This window comes from Cetorhinus maximus, chromosome 11, assembly GCF_964194155.1.
Source record: "Cetorhinus maximus chromosome 11, sCetMax3.hap1.1, whole genome shotgun sequence".
In the NCBI taxonomy this organism is placed as follows: domain Eukaryota; kingdom Metazoa; phylum Chordata; class Chondrichthyes; order Lamniformes; family Cetorhinidae; genus Cetorhinus; species Cetorhinus maximus.
In genome coordinates this window covers 84,502,320-84,515,526 of record NC_135889.1, presented here as the reverse complement: position 1 = coordinate 84,515,526, position 13,207 = coordinate 84,502,320, and the positions used below count along the sequence as shown (strand labels likewise).

At 41.8% G+C, this 13,207-nt stretch overlaps 1 protein-coding gene across 4 annotated transcripts in view; it reads left to right on the top strand.

The window, feature by feature from the left end:
• lmln (leishmanolysin-like (metallopeptidase M8 family)) overlaps positions 1-13,207 on the top strand; it is a 70,332-nt gene that overhangs the window by 51,460 nt on the left and 5,665 nt on the right. For all 4 annotated transcript variants that reach the window (XR_013577981.1, XM_078552345.1, XM_078552347.1 and 1 more), the window contains 3 exons: positions 5,268-5,427; positions 11,749-11,879; positions 12,904-13,114. Coding sequence is in view for 3 of the 4 variants with exons in the window: in XM_078552345.1 (XP_078408471.1) it covers positions 5,268-5,427; positions 11,749-11,879; positions 12,904-13,114 (502 nt within the window). In the remaining variant the exon portion in view is untranslated. The remainder of the gene's footprint in view (positions 1-5,267; positions 5,428-11,748; positions 11,880-12,903; positions 13,115-13,207) is intronic.

Here is a 13,207-nt window from a genome sequence, read left to right as displayed (position 1 = left end):
TCATTCTCACTCTCTCATCCTGACCTGTCTTGGTCCAGTGGCAAGATGAGTCTATACAGCTGGTGATAGATCCAGATGCAGTGGTGGCCAGAGCATCTTCTGTATCTTGATGGTCTCCACACGTTCCATAACATGGTGCTGGCCTGCCTTCAAGACTGTTGGACCTTGGATTGGTCTCACCATCCAGTCCACCGGAATTAGCCTTCACATACGAGGGTAGGCAAATTCCTAAGTCATTGAGGGTAGGAGCCCTGACAACCACCCTTACCTGCTTTGGCTCACTCATCGAAACGATTTAGTGGAATATGGCAGCTGTCGTATGCTAACAGCTGCATAGAGCCAAAGGTGCGAGCTGGGTGAAGGTGAGGACCAATACAGGAAGAGCCACTTCAAAGAGTATGGCGAGCCTGCCTGTGAGAGGTGCTGCCCCTCCCTTACATCTCCAGTACAGCTACAACACTGACAAAAACCGAACTTGCCCACAGAAAGCAGGAGCAATCCAATTGAGTCCGTCATCAGCAATGTGTTTAGAGATTTTGTCTGTGGTGCTTTTAAGCAACGCTTACCAATACCCGATTCAGCGATGCTCAATTTAGGTTCTGCCGGGATTACTTGATCCAGATCTCATTACAGCCTTGTTAGAACATGGACAAACAAGCTGAATTCCAGCGGTGAGGTGAAAGTCACTGCCCTTGACATCAAAGCAGCGTTTGAGTGTGCACCGAAGAGCTCTAGTTTACTTGAAGTCAATGGAGAATCACGACTGGAGTCATATTGAGTGCAGAGGAAGTTGGTTGCTGTTATTGGAGGCCAATCATATCAGACCAGGACATCTCTGCAGAAACCCTCAGGGCAGTGTCCTAGACCCAACTATCTTCACCTGCTTCATCAATGATCTTACCTCCATCATATAGTCAAAATGAAGTCCTGAAACTCTGTAGGTAGCACCCTAGCCTCTGAGCCAGAAGCTTCTGGTTCAAGTCCCACTCCAGGACTTGTCGACCACAGAAAGAATGTTCATGATACAGTTCAAACGGGTTGATAATCAGCCAGCTAATCCTTCCAACACTTCCTCCTATTCCGCAAAAGGAAAAAGATGCAGAATAAACAGAATATGGTCAAAAGTGAGGATGCTTGCTGATGATTGTGCAGTGAATATCTTCATTCACAATTGCTTAGGTAATGGAGCAGTCCATTCCCCCATGCAGAACACGTGGACAATATTCAGCTTTGGGCTGATGTGTCACATGACTTATTTGGCCATTTAAATGACCATCTCCATCAAGATAACCACCACCTCAGAATATTCAATGACATTACCTTAGTCAAATACACCACCATCAACATCCTTGGGTAACTTAATTGGACCAGCGCCGTAAATAATTTGACTATAAGAGCAGTTGAGAGGTTGGGAATTGGCTGGCGAGTAAATCACCTCCTGACTCCCCAGAGCCTCAAATCGGAAGTGTGATGAAATACCCCCCAATTGTCTGGATGACTGCAGCTCCAACAACACTCAAGAAACTTGGCACCATCTGAGACAAAGCAGTCTGCTTGATTGGCATCCCAACACTATTTTAAATGTTCACAGCCTCCAACACGAGCACACGTTGGCAGCAGTGTGTATGTACAAAATGCACTGCAATAACTCGCCAAGGCTTCTTCAACAGCATCTCTCAAACCTGCAACCTCTACCACCTAGAAGGACAAGAGCAATTGACGCATGGGACCACCACCACCTGCAAGTTCCCCTCACACCATCCTGACTTAGAACTATATGGCTGATCTTCACCCTTGCTAGGTCAAAACCCTGGAACTTCCTTCCTAACAACATTGTGGGCTTTACCACTTGGACTTGTGAGAATGGATCAATTTTTTAAAAATATTTTGGGGAATATTGTGTTATTCTGTAAAGAAGTCTGGGTGTCTGTGTATGTGTGTGATTTAATTAAACTGGGCAGAGTTTGATAGGAGTCAGGTTGTCTGGGGGGTTTGAAACATGAAAAGGGATGGAGGTATTAAGTTTGAGGTACAAGTAAATAGGTTAGATCTAATATTTGCATTTTTAGATAAGTTGAGTTTGCTTGAAAGGGGAGTCAGAGGTGCAAAAAACATGTTTGCATCTTACAGGAGTTCCATAAGTAAACCATAATGGGGTGATTATATTTTATTGACCCGAAAGCAAGGACAAGGTAGAAACGTGAAATATCTTATATTTGGAAAGGTTTGAGTTTCAAAGAGGTGTGAGAACAATGGAACTGAAATGAAAGGTGGCCGGGATGGCGGGGGGGGGGCGGGAGAAAGGTATTTCTCCACCTATCTCCACTTGTTTGAGCTGTAGCTGGAGCTCTGGACTGAAAGAGGATGCAGTTTGAATCACCTATCTAGTCAAGTCAGAAAAGTCTTGGGCTGCAGCAAGTGGTTTTATTCCGAAGTGGATTCCCTGGCAGAGTGGGTCAGGGTAAAGTTCATGTGGTATGCCTTTATTGAAGCTACAGGAGTTTGCCTTGTGTAATATTACTGGATTTCATAGTAGACATCTGTAAGGGAGCGTTGTCTGCAAAGTGTTTACTTATGGGTTTGGCCAAGTAGAGAGTTTTTGGGGGAATGTTTTATAAGACTAACCTTAATTACGTAACTGTAACCATGTGTGCTTAAGTTTTCTTTTATTGTTGTTAATAAACCTTTTACTTTTAATGTTATAAATCCCAAAGTGTATTAGACCTCTTACTGCTGAGATCGGTGCGTCGTCTTCTAGTTTTCAGAATACAGAAAAAAGGTTATAGCCCGCAAGCCAAGCTTCCCTCTGGGATTTAGTTTATGCAGCAATTAACACTGGCTGTGATCATAACAGACTGCAATGGAACAGCAGGCATTTCGCCACCATCTTTTCAAGGGCAACTAGAAATGGGCAATAAATGATGGTAAGCCAGCAATGCCCAGATCTTGTAAATGAATATAACTTTTTAAAAAATCATTGTAAAATGAGATATGTTATATTTGAAGCCTAATTGCCGTTGAATAAAACATCTTCCAAATTATGAACTCATAATGCAGTTGGCTTCTATCAGGGTACTTCTATTTCCTGAAGCAAATGTCTCTTCTTTCCCCGACAAAAGACAACATAAATCTACTTATACGCTTTACAATCTTCCAAACTCAACATTGAGTTCCACAATTTCAGATCATCATAACTGGTTCTATTTTTTTGGAGAACAGGTGCAGATAATGATTCTACTGTTGCAATTTACAGCTGCTCAAGATCCATCTTCTGTTTCTTTACTTGTCCCATTATCATCTTTTGCCTTGCACCATCATCCCTTTTGTAATTTAATCAGTTCTGCAGTTCTGCCTTTCACCCTATTACAGACTTACCCATTTGTGCTTTTCTTCCCTCCATCTTTTACCTGCCTCTATACTTGCTTAAAACCTTTGTCATATCCATAAGACATGAAAGAGATCATAAACTGTTTAAATCAAACCTTACTTTCAGCTTATTTTAAAAAATAGACTTTGCTGGACCAAAAACATGGCTGCTATAGGTCACATGATTTTCAAGTTGGCTACAGTTCTGGAAACTCCCAACAATAATTACAGGAAAAAGCTCAACCCTCAACTTTGTGGAATCTCACACCTATCACTGTGGACCCATTACAATCAACGAAACAAGGGGACAGCAATCTGATTCCTCAGCCTGGAGTTATAACAAAGTGAGAGCCATCTAAACTTGTGATAACTGTGGAGCACTAATAGCCACCTTCTGCATCCTAAGGTGAACAATGGATTTTGACCCGAGACATAGAAACTGATTTAAAAGCAAAATACTGCGGATGCTGGAAATCTGAAACAAAAACAAAAATAGCTGAAAAATTCATCAGGTCTGACAGCATCTGCGGAGAGGAATACAGTTAACGTTTCGAGACCGTATGACTCTTCATCAGAACTAAAGAAAAATAGAAATGAGATGAAATATAAGCTGTTTGAGGTGGGTGGGACAGGTAGAGCTGGATAGAGGGCCAGTGATAGATGGAGGCAAGGAAGAGATGGCCAAAGATGTCATAGACAAAAGGACAAAGGGGTGTTGACAGTGGTGATATTAACTAAGGAATGTGCTAATGGTGACATTAAGGGTAGAAAGCAGGATGAGCAAGTGACAGACGGCCCTAGTGGGGGTGGGGTGGGGGGAAAGGATCGAAATGGACTAAAAGGTGGAGATAAAACAGTGGATGGAAATAAATTTAAAAATAATAGAAATAGATGGGAAAAGAAAAATATATTAAAAAAATTTTTTTTTAATTATAAATTACTAGAAGGGGGGTGGGGATGGAGGAGAGAGTTCATGATCTGAAGTTGTTGAACTCGATGTTAAGTCCAGAAGGCTGTAAAATGCCTAATCGGAAGATGAGGTGCTGTTCCTCCAGTTTGCATTGAGCTTCACTGGAACATTGCAGCAGGCCAAGGACGGACATGTGGGCATGAGAGCAGGGTGGTGTGTTGAATTGACAAGCAACAGGGAGGTCTGGGTCATGCTTGCGGACAGACCGAAAGTGTTCCACAAAGCGGTCACCCAGTCTGCGTTTGGTCTCTCCAAGTTAGAGGAAACCGCATTGGGAGTAGCGAATGCAGTAGACTAAATTGAGGGAAGTGCAAGTGAAATGCTGCTTCACTTGAAAGGAGTTCAATAGAAACTGATTGATTGTTTATCTGAAACTGACATATCAGTGGGCAACATCACATGACCTAAGCTCCTTTGAAAACTTTTAATGTTACATTCCTGGACTCCAAGTAAGTCGACTATTAATATCCAGCCTGTCAACACCAAAGCAGGGCTCCAGGCTGACAACAAAGCCTGCCTCAAGTCTAAACCTGAACATTCCTACCATCACCTGTTGAGTGGACCAAGTCTCTCTATACCAATCTCGTCTTGCTGCGTCATCACCAACACGCCACAGCCTATTTCAAAAATTAAAACACCTCTGCTTATGGACAGACGGCAAGAAAAATAAAGGAGTTCCATTTGCCTCTCTCCCCTCTTTGTAACACCTTATAATTGTAATATTTTCTAGTTCTGACGAAAGGCCACTGCCTAAATGTTAACTCGTCCTTGAAAGCATTTGCTGTTTATATTTAATTTTTCCAACAACTGCTGTATTCTGCCTTTGCATCATCTACTATATTGTTCTGCATTTCTTTCAGCTCTTAATTTCATCATCAAAGCAAAAATTGTGATCATTTAGTTAATAATGACTTACATTTATTTTCTACAGTATTTTGACTACCTTGATGGTGTACGAGAGGGAGAGCTGCAGTACTATGGCGGATCAGTGGAGATAGCTGACTACTGCCCTTTTAGCCAAGAGTTCAGCTGGTACATAAGTGGAGAATTCCAACGTGGCTCTGATTGCAGGATTTCTCAGAATCAACCAGGTTGGTTACGTATCACAATTTATTTAATAGGCTTTGAGCCATGGTCAGATCAATAATAACACTGTGTTTGCTGTTGCAGGGTTGTGAAATTTCTGATATACTTCTAGAGCCTTTGTATTTACATTGTTAAGCTGTCCAAGTGCCTCGTTAGAAACATTGTCCTTCGTACATTTTATTATTGCACAAGTTGTGAAAGCATTTTGAAGCAATAATGAAGAACTGTGTGCGTCTGTATTTGTATATCTGGAACTTTATCTTGGCAATGATCATTTAGTACTTATTTTTTACCGATGTCAAATTAATGTATTGGTTGTGATAATTTCAGTGTCGTTTTCTTGTTCTTCATGTATGCAGCTATCGTGGTTAAACTTTGCAGGAAATTTTATCACACCTTTGATTCATTGGATAACTGATTCAAACCAAAGCTTGTGTTTTTCTTCTTTATTGTCACCAAAAACTGGAACAATGTGAAAGGTACAATTTGGAGGCAGACTGGATTGAAATAAAAAGAGAAAATGCTAGAAAAAATCAGCAGATCTGACAGCATCTGTGGAGAGAGAAACAGATTTAACATTTCGAGTCCGTATGACTTCTTCAGAACTGCTGAGTTTTTCCAGCATTTTCTATTTTTGTTTTAGATTTCCAGCATCCACAGTATTTTGCTTTTATTGCAGACTGGATTGACCTGTCTGCTTTTGTGTTTGCTTAATTTCTTTGAAAAAAAGAGGAAAACTATCTCAAGCATGCTCCATATACGTTTGAGAAATGTTGCAGCTAATGACATAAAGTCACATGTGACCCAAAATGGTTCTGAAAATTATATCTCGAGGATCAAGCAATACAGAAGTTCTGATGACGCCATCGACCTGAAACGTCAACTGTTTCTCTCGCCACAGACGCTGCCTGACCTGCTGGTTACTTTGAACATTTTCTGTTTTTATTTAAGCACTAAATACAAGCTGTTTTTTAATTCATTTATGGGATGTGGACGTTGCTGGCTAGGCCAGCATTATTGCCCATTCCTAATTGCCCTTGAAAAGGTGGTGATGAGCTGCCACCTTGAACCGCTGCAGTACATGTGGTGTAGATACACCCACAATTAAGTTAGGGAGGGAGTTACAGGATTTTACCCCAGCAACAGTGAAGGAATGGCGATATATTTTCAACTCAGGATGGTGTGTGGCTTGGAGGAGAGCTTCCAGGTGGTGGTGTTCCCATGTGTCTCCGGCCCTTGTTGTTCTAGATGGTAGTGGTCATGGGTTTGGAAGGTGCTGGCTAAGGAAGCGTGGTGAGTTCCTGTAGTGCCTCTTGTAGATGGTGCACACTGCTGCCACTGTGCATCAGTGATGGGGAGAGTGAATGTTTGTAGATGGGGTGCCAATCAAGTGGGCTGCTTTGTCCTGGACGGTGTCAAGCTTCTTGAGTGTTGTTGGAGGCATCATCCAGGCAAGTGGAGAGCATTCCATCACACTCCTGACTTGTGTCTTGTAAATGGTGGACAGGCTTTGGGAGTCGGGAGGTGAGTTACTCGCCACAGGATTCCTACCCTCTGACCTGCTCTTGTAACCAGTCCAGTTCAGTTTCTGGTCAATGGTAACCCCCAGGATGTTGATAGGAGGGGATTCAGCGATGGCAGTACAATTGAATGTCAAGGGGCAATGGTTATGTTCTCCTGTTGAAGATGGTCATTACCTGACACTTATTTGGCGCAAGTATTACTTGTTACTTGTCAGCCCAAGCTGGGTATTATCCAGGACCTGCTGTGTTTGTACATGGACTGTTTTAGTATCTGAGGAGTTGCAAATGGTGCTGGACATTGTGGAATCATCAGCGAGCATCCCCAGTTCTGACCTTATGATGGAAAGAAGGTCATTGATGAAGATGGTTGGGCCCAGGACACTATCCTGAGGAACTCCTGCAGTGATTTCCTGGAACTGAGATGATTGACCTCCTATAACCACAATCATCTCCCTTTTTGCTAGGCATGACTTCAGCCAGCGGAGACTTTTCCCCCTGATTCATAAGACCATAAGACGTAGGAGCAGAAGTAGGACATTCGGTCCATTGAGTCTGCTCTGCCATTCAATGAGATCATGGCTGATCTGATAATCCTCAACTCCACTTTCCTGCCTTTTCCCCATAACCCTTGATTCCCTTACTGATTAAAAATCTGTCTATCTCAGCCTTGAATATACTAAACGACTCAGCCTCTACACCCCTCTGTGGTAAAGAATTCCACAGATTCACTACCCTCTGAGAGAAGAAATTCCTCCTCATCTCTGTCTTAAATGGGCTCTGAGATTATGCCCTCTGGTCCTGGACTCTCCCAGAATGGGAAACACCCTCTCAGCATCTACCCTGTCAAGCCCCCTAAGAATCTTATATGTTTCAATAAGGTCACCTCTGATTCTTCTGAACTCCAGTGAGTACAGTCCCAACCTACTCAACCTCTCTCATAAGAAAACCCCTCCATACCTGGGATCAACCTAGTGAATCTTCTCTGGACTGCCTCCAATGCCAGTATATCTTTCCTTAGATAAGGGGACCAAAACTGTTCACAGTATTCTATGTATGGTCTAACTAGTGCCTTGTATAGTTTTAGTTAGACTTCCTTATTTTTATATTCCATTCCCTTTAAAATAAAGGCCAACATTCCATTTGCCTTGCCTATTACCTGCTGAACTTGTATGCTAGCTTTTTATGATTCATGCACCAGGACCCCCAAATCCTTTTGTGCTGCAGCTTTCTGCAGTCTTTCTCCATTTAAATAATATTCAGCTCCTCTATTCTTCCTGCCAAAGTGCATCACCTCACATTTTCCCATTGACTCCAGTTTTGCTAGGGCTCCTTGATGCCACATTCAGTCAAATGCTGCCTTGATGTCAGGGGCAGTCCCTTTCACCTCACCTTTGGAGTTCAGCTCTTTTGTCCATGTTTGAACCAAGGCTGTTTTGAGGTCAGGAGCTGAGTGGCCCTGGCAGAACCCAAACTGATCACCTGTGAGCGGATTATTGCTAAGCAGGTGCCACTTGAGAACACTGTTGATGAGTCCTTCCATCACTTTACTGATGATTGAGAGTAGAATGATGGGGTAGTAATTGGCTGAGTTGGATTTGTCCTGCATTTTGTGTACAGGACATACCTGGGCAATTTTCCACATTGCCGGGTAGATGCTAGTGTTGATGCTGCATTGGAACAACATGGCTAGGGGCGCAGCACACATCTTCAGTACTATTGCCGGAATATTGTTACGGCCCATAGCCTTTATACTACCCAGTGCCTTCAGCCTTTTCTTGATATCACGTGGAGTGAATCAAACTGGCTGAACACTGGCATCTGTGATGCTGGGGACCTCTGGAGGATGCCGAGATGGATCATCCACTCAGCACTTCTGGCTGAAGATTGTAGCAAATGCTTCAGCCTTATCTTTTGCATTGATGTGCTGGGCTCATACATCATTGAGGATAGGGATATTTGTGGAGCCCCCTCCTCCAGTGAGTTGTTTAATTGTCCACCACCATTCATGACTGGATGTGGCAGCATTGCAGAGCTTAGATCTGATCTGTTGGTTGTGGAATTGCTTGGCTGTGTCTTATGCTTATGCTGTTTGGCACGCAAGTAGCCCTGTGTAGTAGCTTCACTAGGTTGACACCTCAATTTTAGGTATGACTGGTGCTGCTCCTGGCATGCCTTCCTGCACTCTTCACTGAACCAGGGTTGATCCCCTGGCTTGGTGGTAATGGTAGGGTGGAGGATATGCTGGACCATGAGGTTTACAGATTGTGGTTGAGTACAATTTTGCTGCTGCTGATGGCCCATAGTGCCTCATGGATGCCAGGTCTTGAGTTGCTAGATCTGTTTAGCATGGTGGTAGTGCCATGTAACGCGTTGCTTTACAAAGTCCGTACTTTGCAGTTTTTTGGCTGCCATTAAGATGAAGGGACTTCTGGCTATTATAAGAGCACTTTAACTTCGTGAGGAACCAGGCTCTACCCTTACAATATTTGGCTAACTTGTGCTGCACATATTTGCAAAAGTATCCCACCAAGCTGATGTCATGCTTGACATATTTACAGGATTTTTAAAAATTCATTCACTGGATGTGGGCTTTGCTGGCTAGGCCAGCATGTATTGCCCATCCCTAGTTGCCCTTGAGAAGGTGGTGAGCTGCCACCTTGAACTGCTGCAGTCCATGTGGTGTAGGTACACCCACAGTGCTAGGAAGGGAGTTCCAGGATTTTGACACAGTGACAGTGAAGGAACAGCGATACATTTCCAAGTCAGGATTGTGAGTGACTTGGAGGGAATCTTCCAGGTGGTGGTGTTCCCATCTATCTGCTGCCCTTGTCCTTCTAGCTGGTAGTGGTTGTTGGTTTGGAAGGTGCTGTCTAAAGAGCCTTGGTGAATTCCTGCAGTGTATCTTGTAGATGGTACACACTGCTGCTACTGAGTGACAGTGGTGGAGGGAGTGAATGTTTGTGGGTGTGGTACCAATCAAGCAGGCTGCTTTGTCCTGGACAGTGTCAAGCCCCTTCAATGTTGTGGGAGCTACAGTCACCCAGGCAAGTGGGGAGTATTCTGTCACACTCCTGATTTGTGTCCTGTAGATGGTGGACAGCCTTTGAGGAGTCAGGAGGTGAGTTACTCACTGCAGGATTCCTAGCCTCTGACCTGCTCTTGTAGCCACAGTATTTATATAGCTAGTCCAGTTCAGTTTCTGGTCAGGACATTGATAGTTGGGGATTCAGTGATGGTAATGCCATTGAACATCAAAGGGCGATGGTTAGATTCTGTCTTGTTGGAGATGGTCATTGCCTGGCACTTGTGTGGCGTGAATTTTACTTGCCACTTGACAGCCCAAGCCTGGATATTGTCCAGGTCTTGCTGCATTTGTTCTGAGCTTTGTCTTTGTACTGTAATGAGTAGGCTAATCTTTATCTAATTATGGCCTTACAGGCCTTGATAATCCTAACTACCTTAGTGGTCTCTCGGTACTATGAGTTACTGTGGCATGTTAGTGTCTTCTAGCAACTAGTACCTGATCTAGATATGGGCACTCTCTTGTAATGGCTGTTTATCATAGTTTTGAAACTTGAGCATTCTCTGTGCTCTAGCTTCCAAATGTCATTTTGTTCCTGTACAAACATCTTACTTCTCTTCACATTCACACTCTGGGATACTTGACCATTTAAACCACTTTAATATATTCTCAGATACCTTCCTTTTGAACCTGAGTGGAAAAAGTCAATTTTCACTTTACTCATTAACTTTTTTTCTGGAATTACCTTGGATCATTTTCTAGTTCATAGTCAATTAATGCTACATTTACATAAGCACACATAACATATACGTGTTGCTGCAGCAGTTCCTTTGGTCTTACTTCATTTATTGATGATTATCAGTGACTTCCTCTGTACCTGGGACAGTGTTCTTTTTTTCTTTACAATTTGATGATATTTTGTCTGCGCAATACATATGTGATAACTAGTCTAGATTTCTGTAAGCTAATACTATACCCTTGAAAGGCTGGTAAAATCATAATGAGTTGTGCAAAATGCTACAGTGCACTTACTATATTATCAAAAAAACATGGACTTAAAATATTTTCAAATCTCCCTTTACCTATATCCATCTTGTAGATAATCTTTGCTAAGTGTTATCTCTTTAGACCTCAATTGTCCCAAATTCACTGTTAACTCAAAGGGGGGTGGTGGAGGGGGGTTGCCTCACATCCTTTAAAAAGTACTTGGATGAGCACTTGGCACGTCATAACATTCAAGGCTATGGGCCAAGTGCTGGTAAATGGGATTAGGTAGGTAGGTCAGGTGTTTCTCATGTGTTGGTGCAGACTCGATAGGCCAAAGGGCCACTTCTGCACTGTGTGATTCTGTGAACCTAACCGTGAATTTTGTAAATCCAGATTCATTTTATTTTTAATCCCTCTAACAGGTATGGGCATTTAATGTGTAATTATTTCATTAATTCGTTTCTCTATGGGGCATGTGTCAGTGCCTTGATTGAAAATCTTTCTTTGAAACACCTTGGAATGTTTTCCTATGTTAAGAACACCATACAAATGCAAGTTGCTGTTCATTTGGCTTTATTAATAGTTTGTAAAAAAAACGCAGCTCAAGAACATAACTTACTTCATTTCATGAGATTAACTGATAGACTCCCAGTGAGGTGCAATAGTTGGAGCAACAGATAGCTATTGTACAATGTACTCTCTGTATTTTGATTTAACTTGCAAATAAACATAATGTAGCTACATATGTTGAGATTTGAGTGGCTGGTAAAAATGTTAATCTTTTTTCATTTCAGAACCTTCTCGAAACTATGGTGCTGAAGAATATGGACCAGACTCTGTCTGCCTAACTCAGAAATCTCGTTTTGTTATGCAGCAGTGCAACAAGGGCCCAGGCTCTCCAGATTGGGGTAGTGGGTGTTATAGAGTGAGTGTTTTTAATAAAGTTTTTTTTCCCTCAAGCAAGAACGAGGCTTCCATTAACACTTGCCATAATGTGTCTGAAATGAACAGAGTAAGAATATTGTGTAAAGTTTATCTTTAATGAAATCTGTATTCTATAAGGGTGCTATTATGGATTCCACAGTAGTTAATAGAAATTGTACTATCCCAGTGTACATCTCAAGTAATATTATAAACTACAGATGAAGATTACAGATCAACCCTTGCAAAACATTTTTCTTATTAGGAAGAAATGATTGGCACTTATCCTGGACTGAGCATGTGATTAAAACAGCCTTTTCTGTTAGAGTTTTTAAAAAATTATGGAAATCTAAAATAAGACAGAACATTGCAGAAAATACACCATAGATTAGTCAGTATCTAATTTAAAAAATAAACCTTATAAAATTTGAAATGGAAACTTTTTCTGAGCCATTCAGCATTACGACACTGACTAACATCCATTGTTGTCCTTACCCCTGGCAATTTAAGGCATGGAACACTGTTCAACGCACATTAATCATGGAGTTTTAACATTGTAAATTTGAAAATTAGCGAAGGAAATGGAAATTGGTGATTTGCGTTGCCCACTGAGGTTGGAAGACCTGCATTTATGATTTTAAAATGTTGAATTGTGATTTGTACCTTTCCTCTATTTATTTGTCATTTCAACTCCCTAACGGCATTGTGGATGTACCTACACAACATGACTGCAGCAATTCAAGAAGGCAGCTTGTCACTGCTTTCTCAAGGGCAATTAGGGATGAGCAATAAATGCTGGCCTAGCCAGCAACACCCACATCCCATGAACGAATAAAAAAAATGTGCAGTAATAATTTTGTAACATCTGTGGCGAAATAAAAGTACACTTCAAAAACAGGAGGAGGAAAGGGAAGCAAAGAAAGTTTGATTTTATTTTTTGTGTTTGCAAAACAAGTACATTTCCAGACTACGTTTTGTAATTTGGAGGATAAATTGATCTATGTAGTACTTTCTGTTTTGTTCTTTAGGTTTCCTGTACAACTGAGGGACTAATCATTTGGGTTTCTGATAAGTCCTATTTATGTAGTCGAGCAGGGCAGGTACTGTCTATTAATGTTATGAAGAATGACTGGGTCTACACGGGAAGCCTGGTATGTCCATCTTGTTTTGACTTCTGCAGTACTTGTTCACCAGAGCGGGATCCACCATTAAGTAATTTCACAAGGACAATTCCGATAGGTAATATATATTTTTTCTTGCAGTATGTTTTTTGAGCGTCTAAGATACTTTGTTAAAAGACCACTCACTGTCTGGACCAAAAATAATAATAAA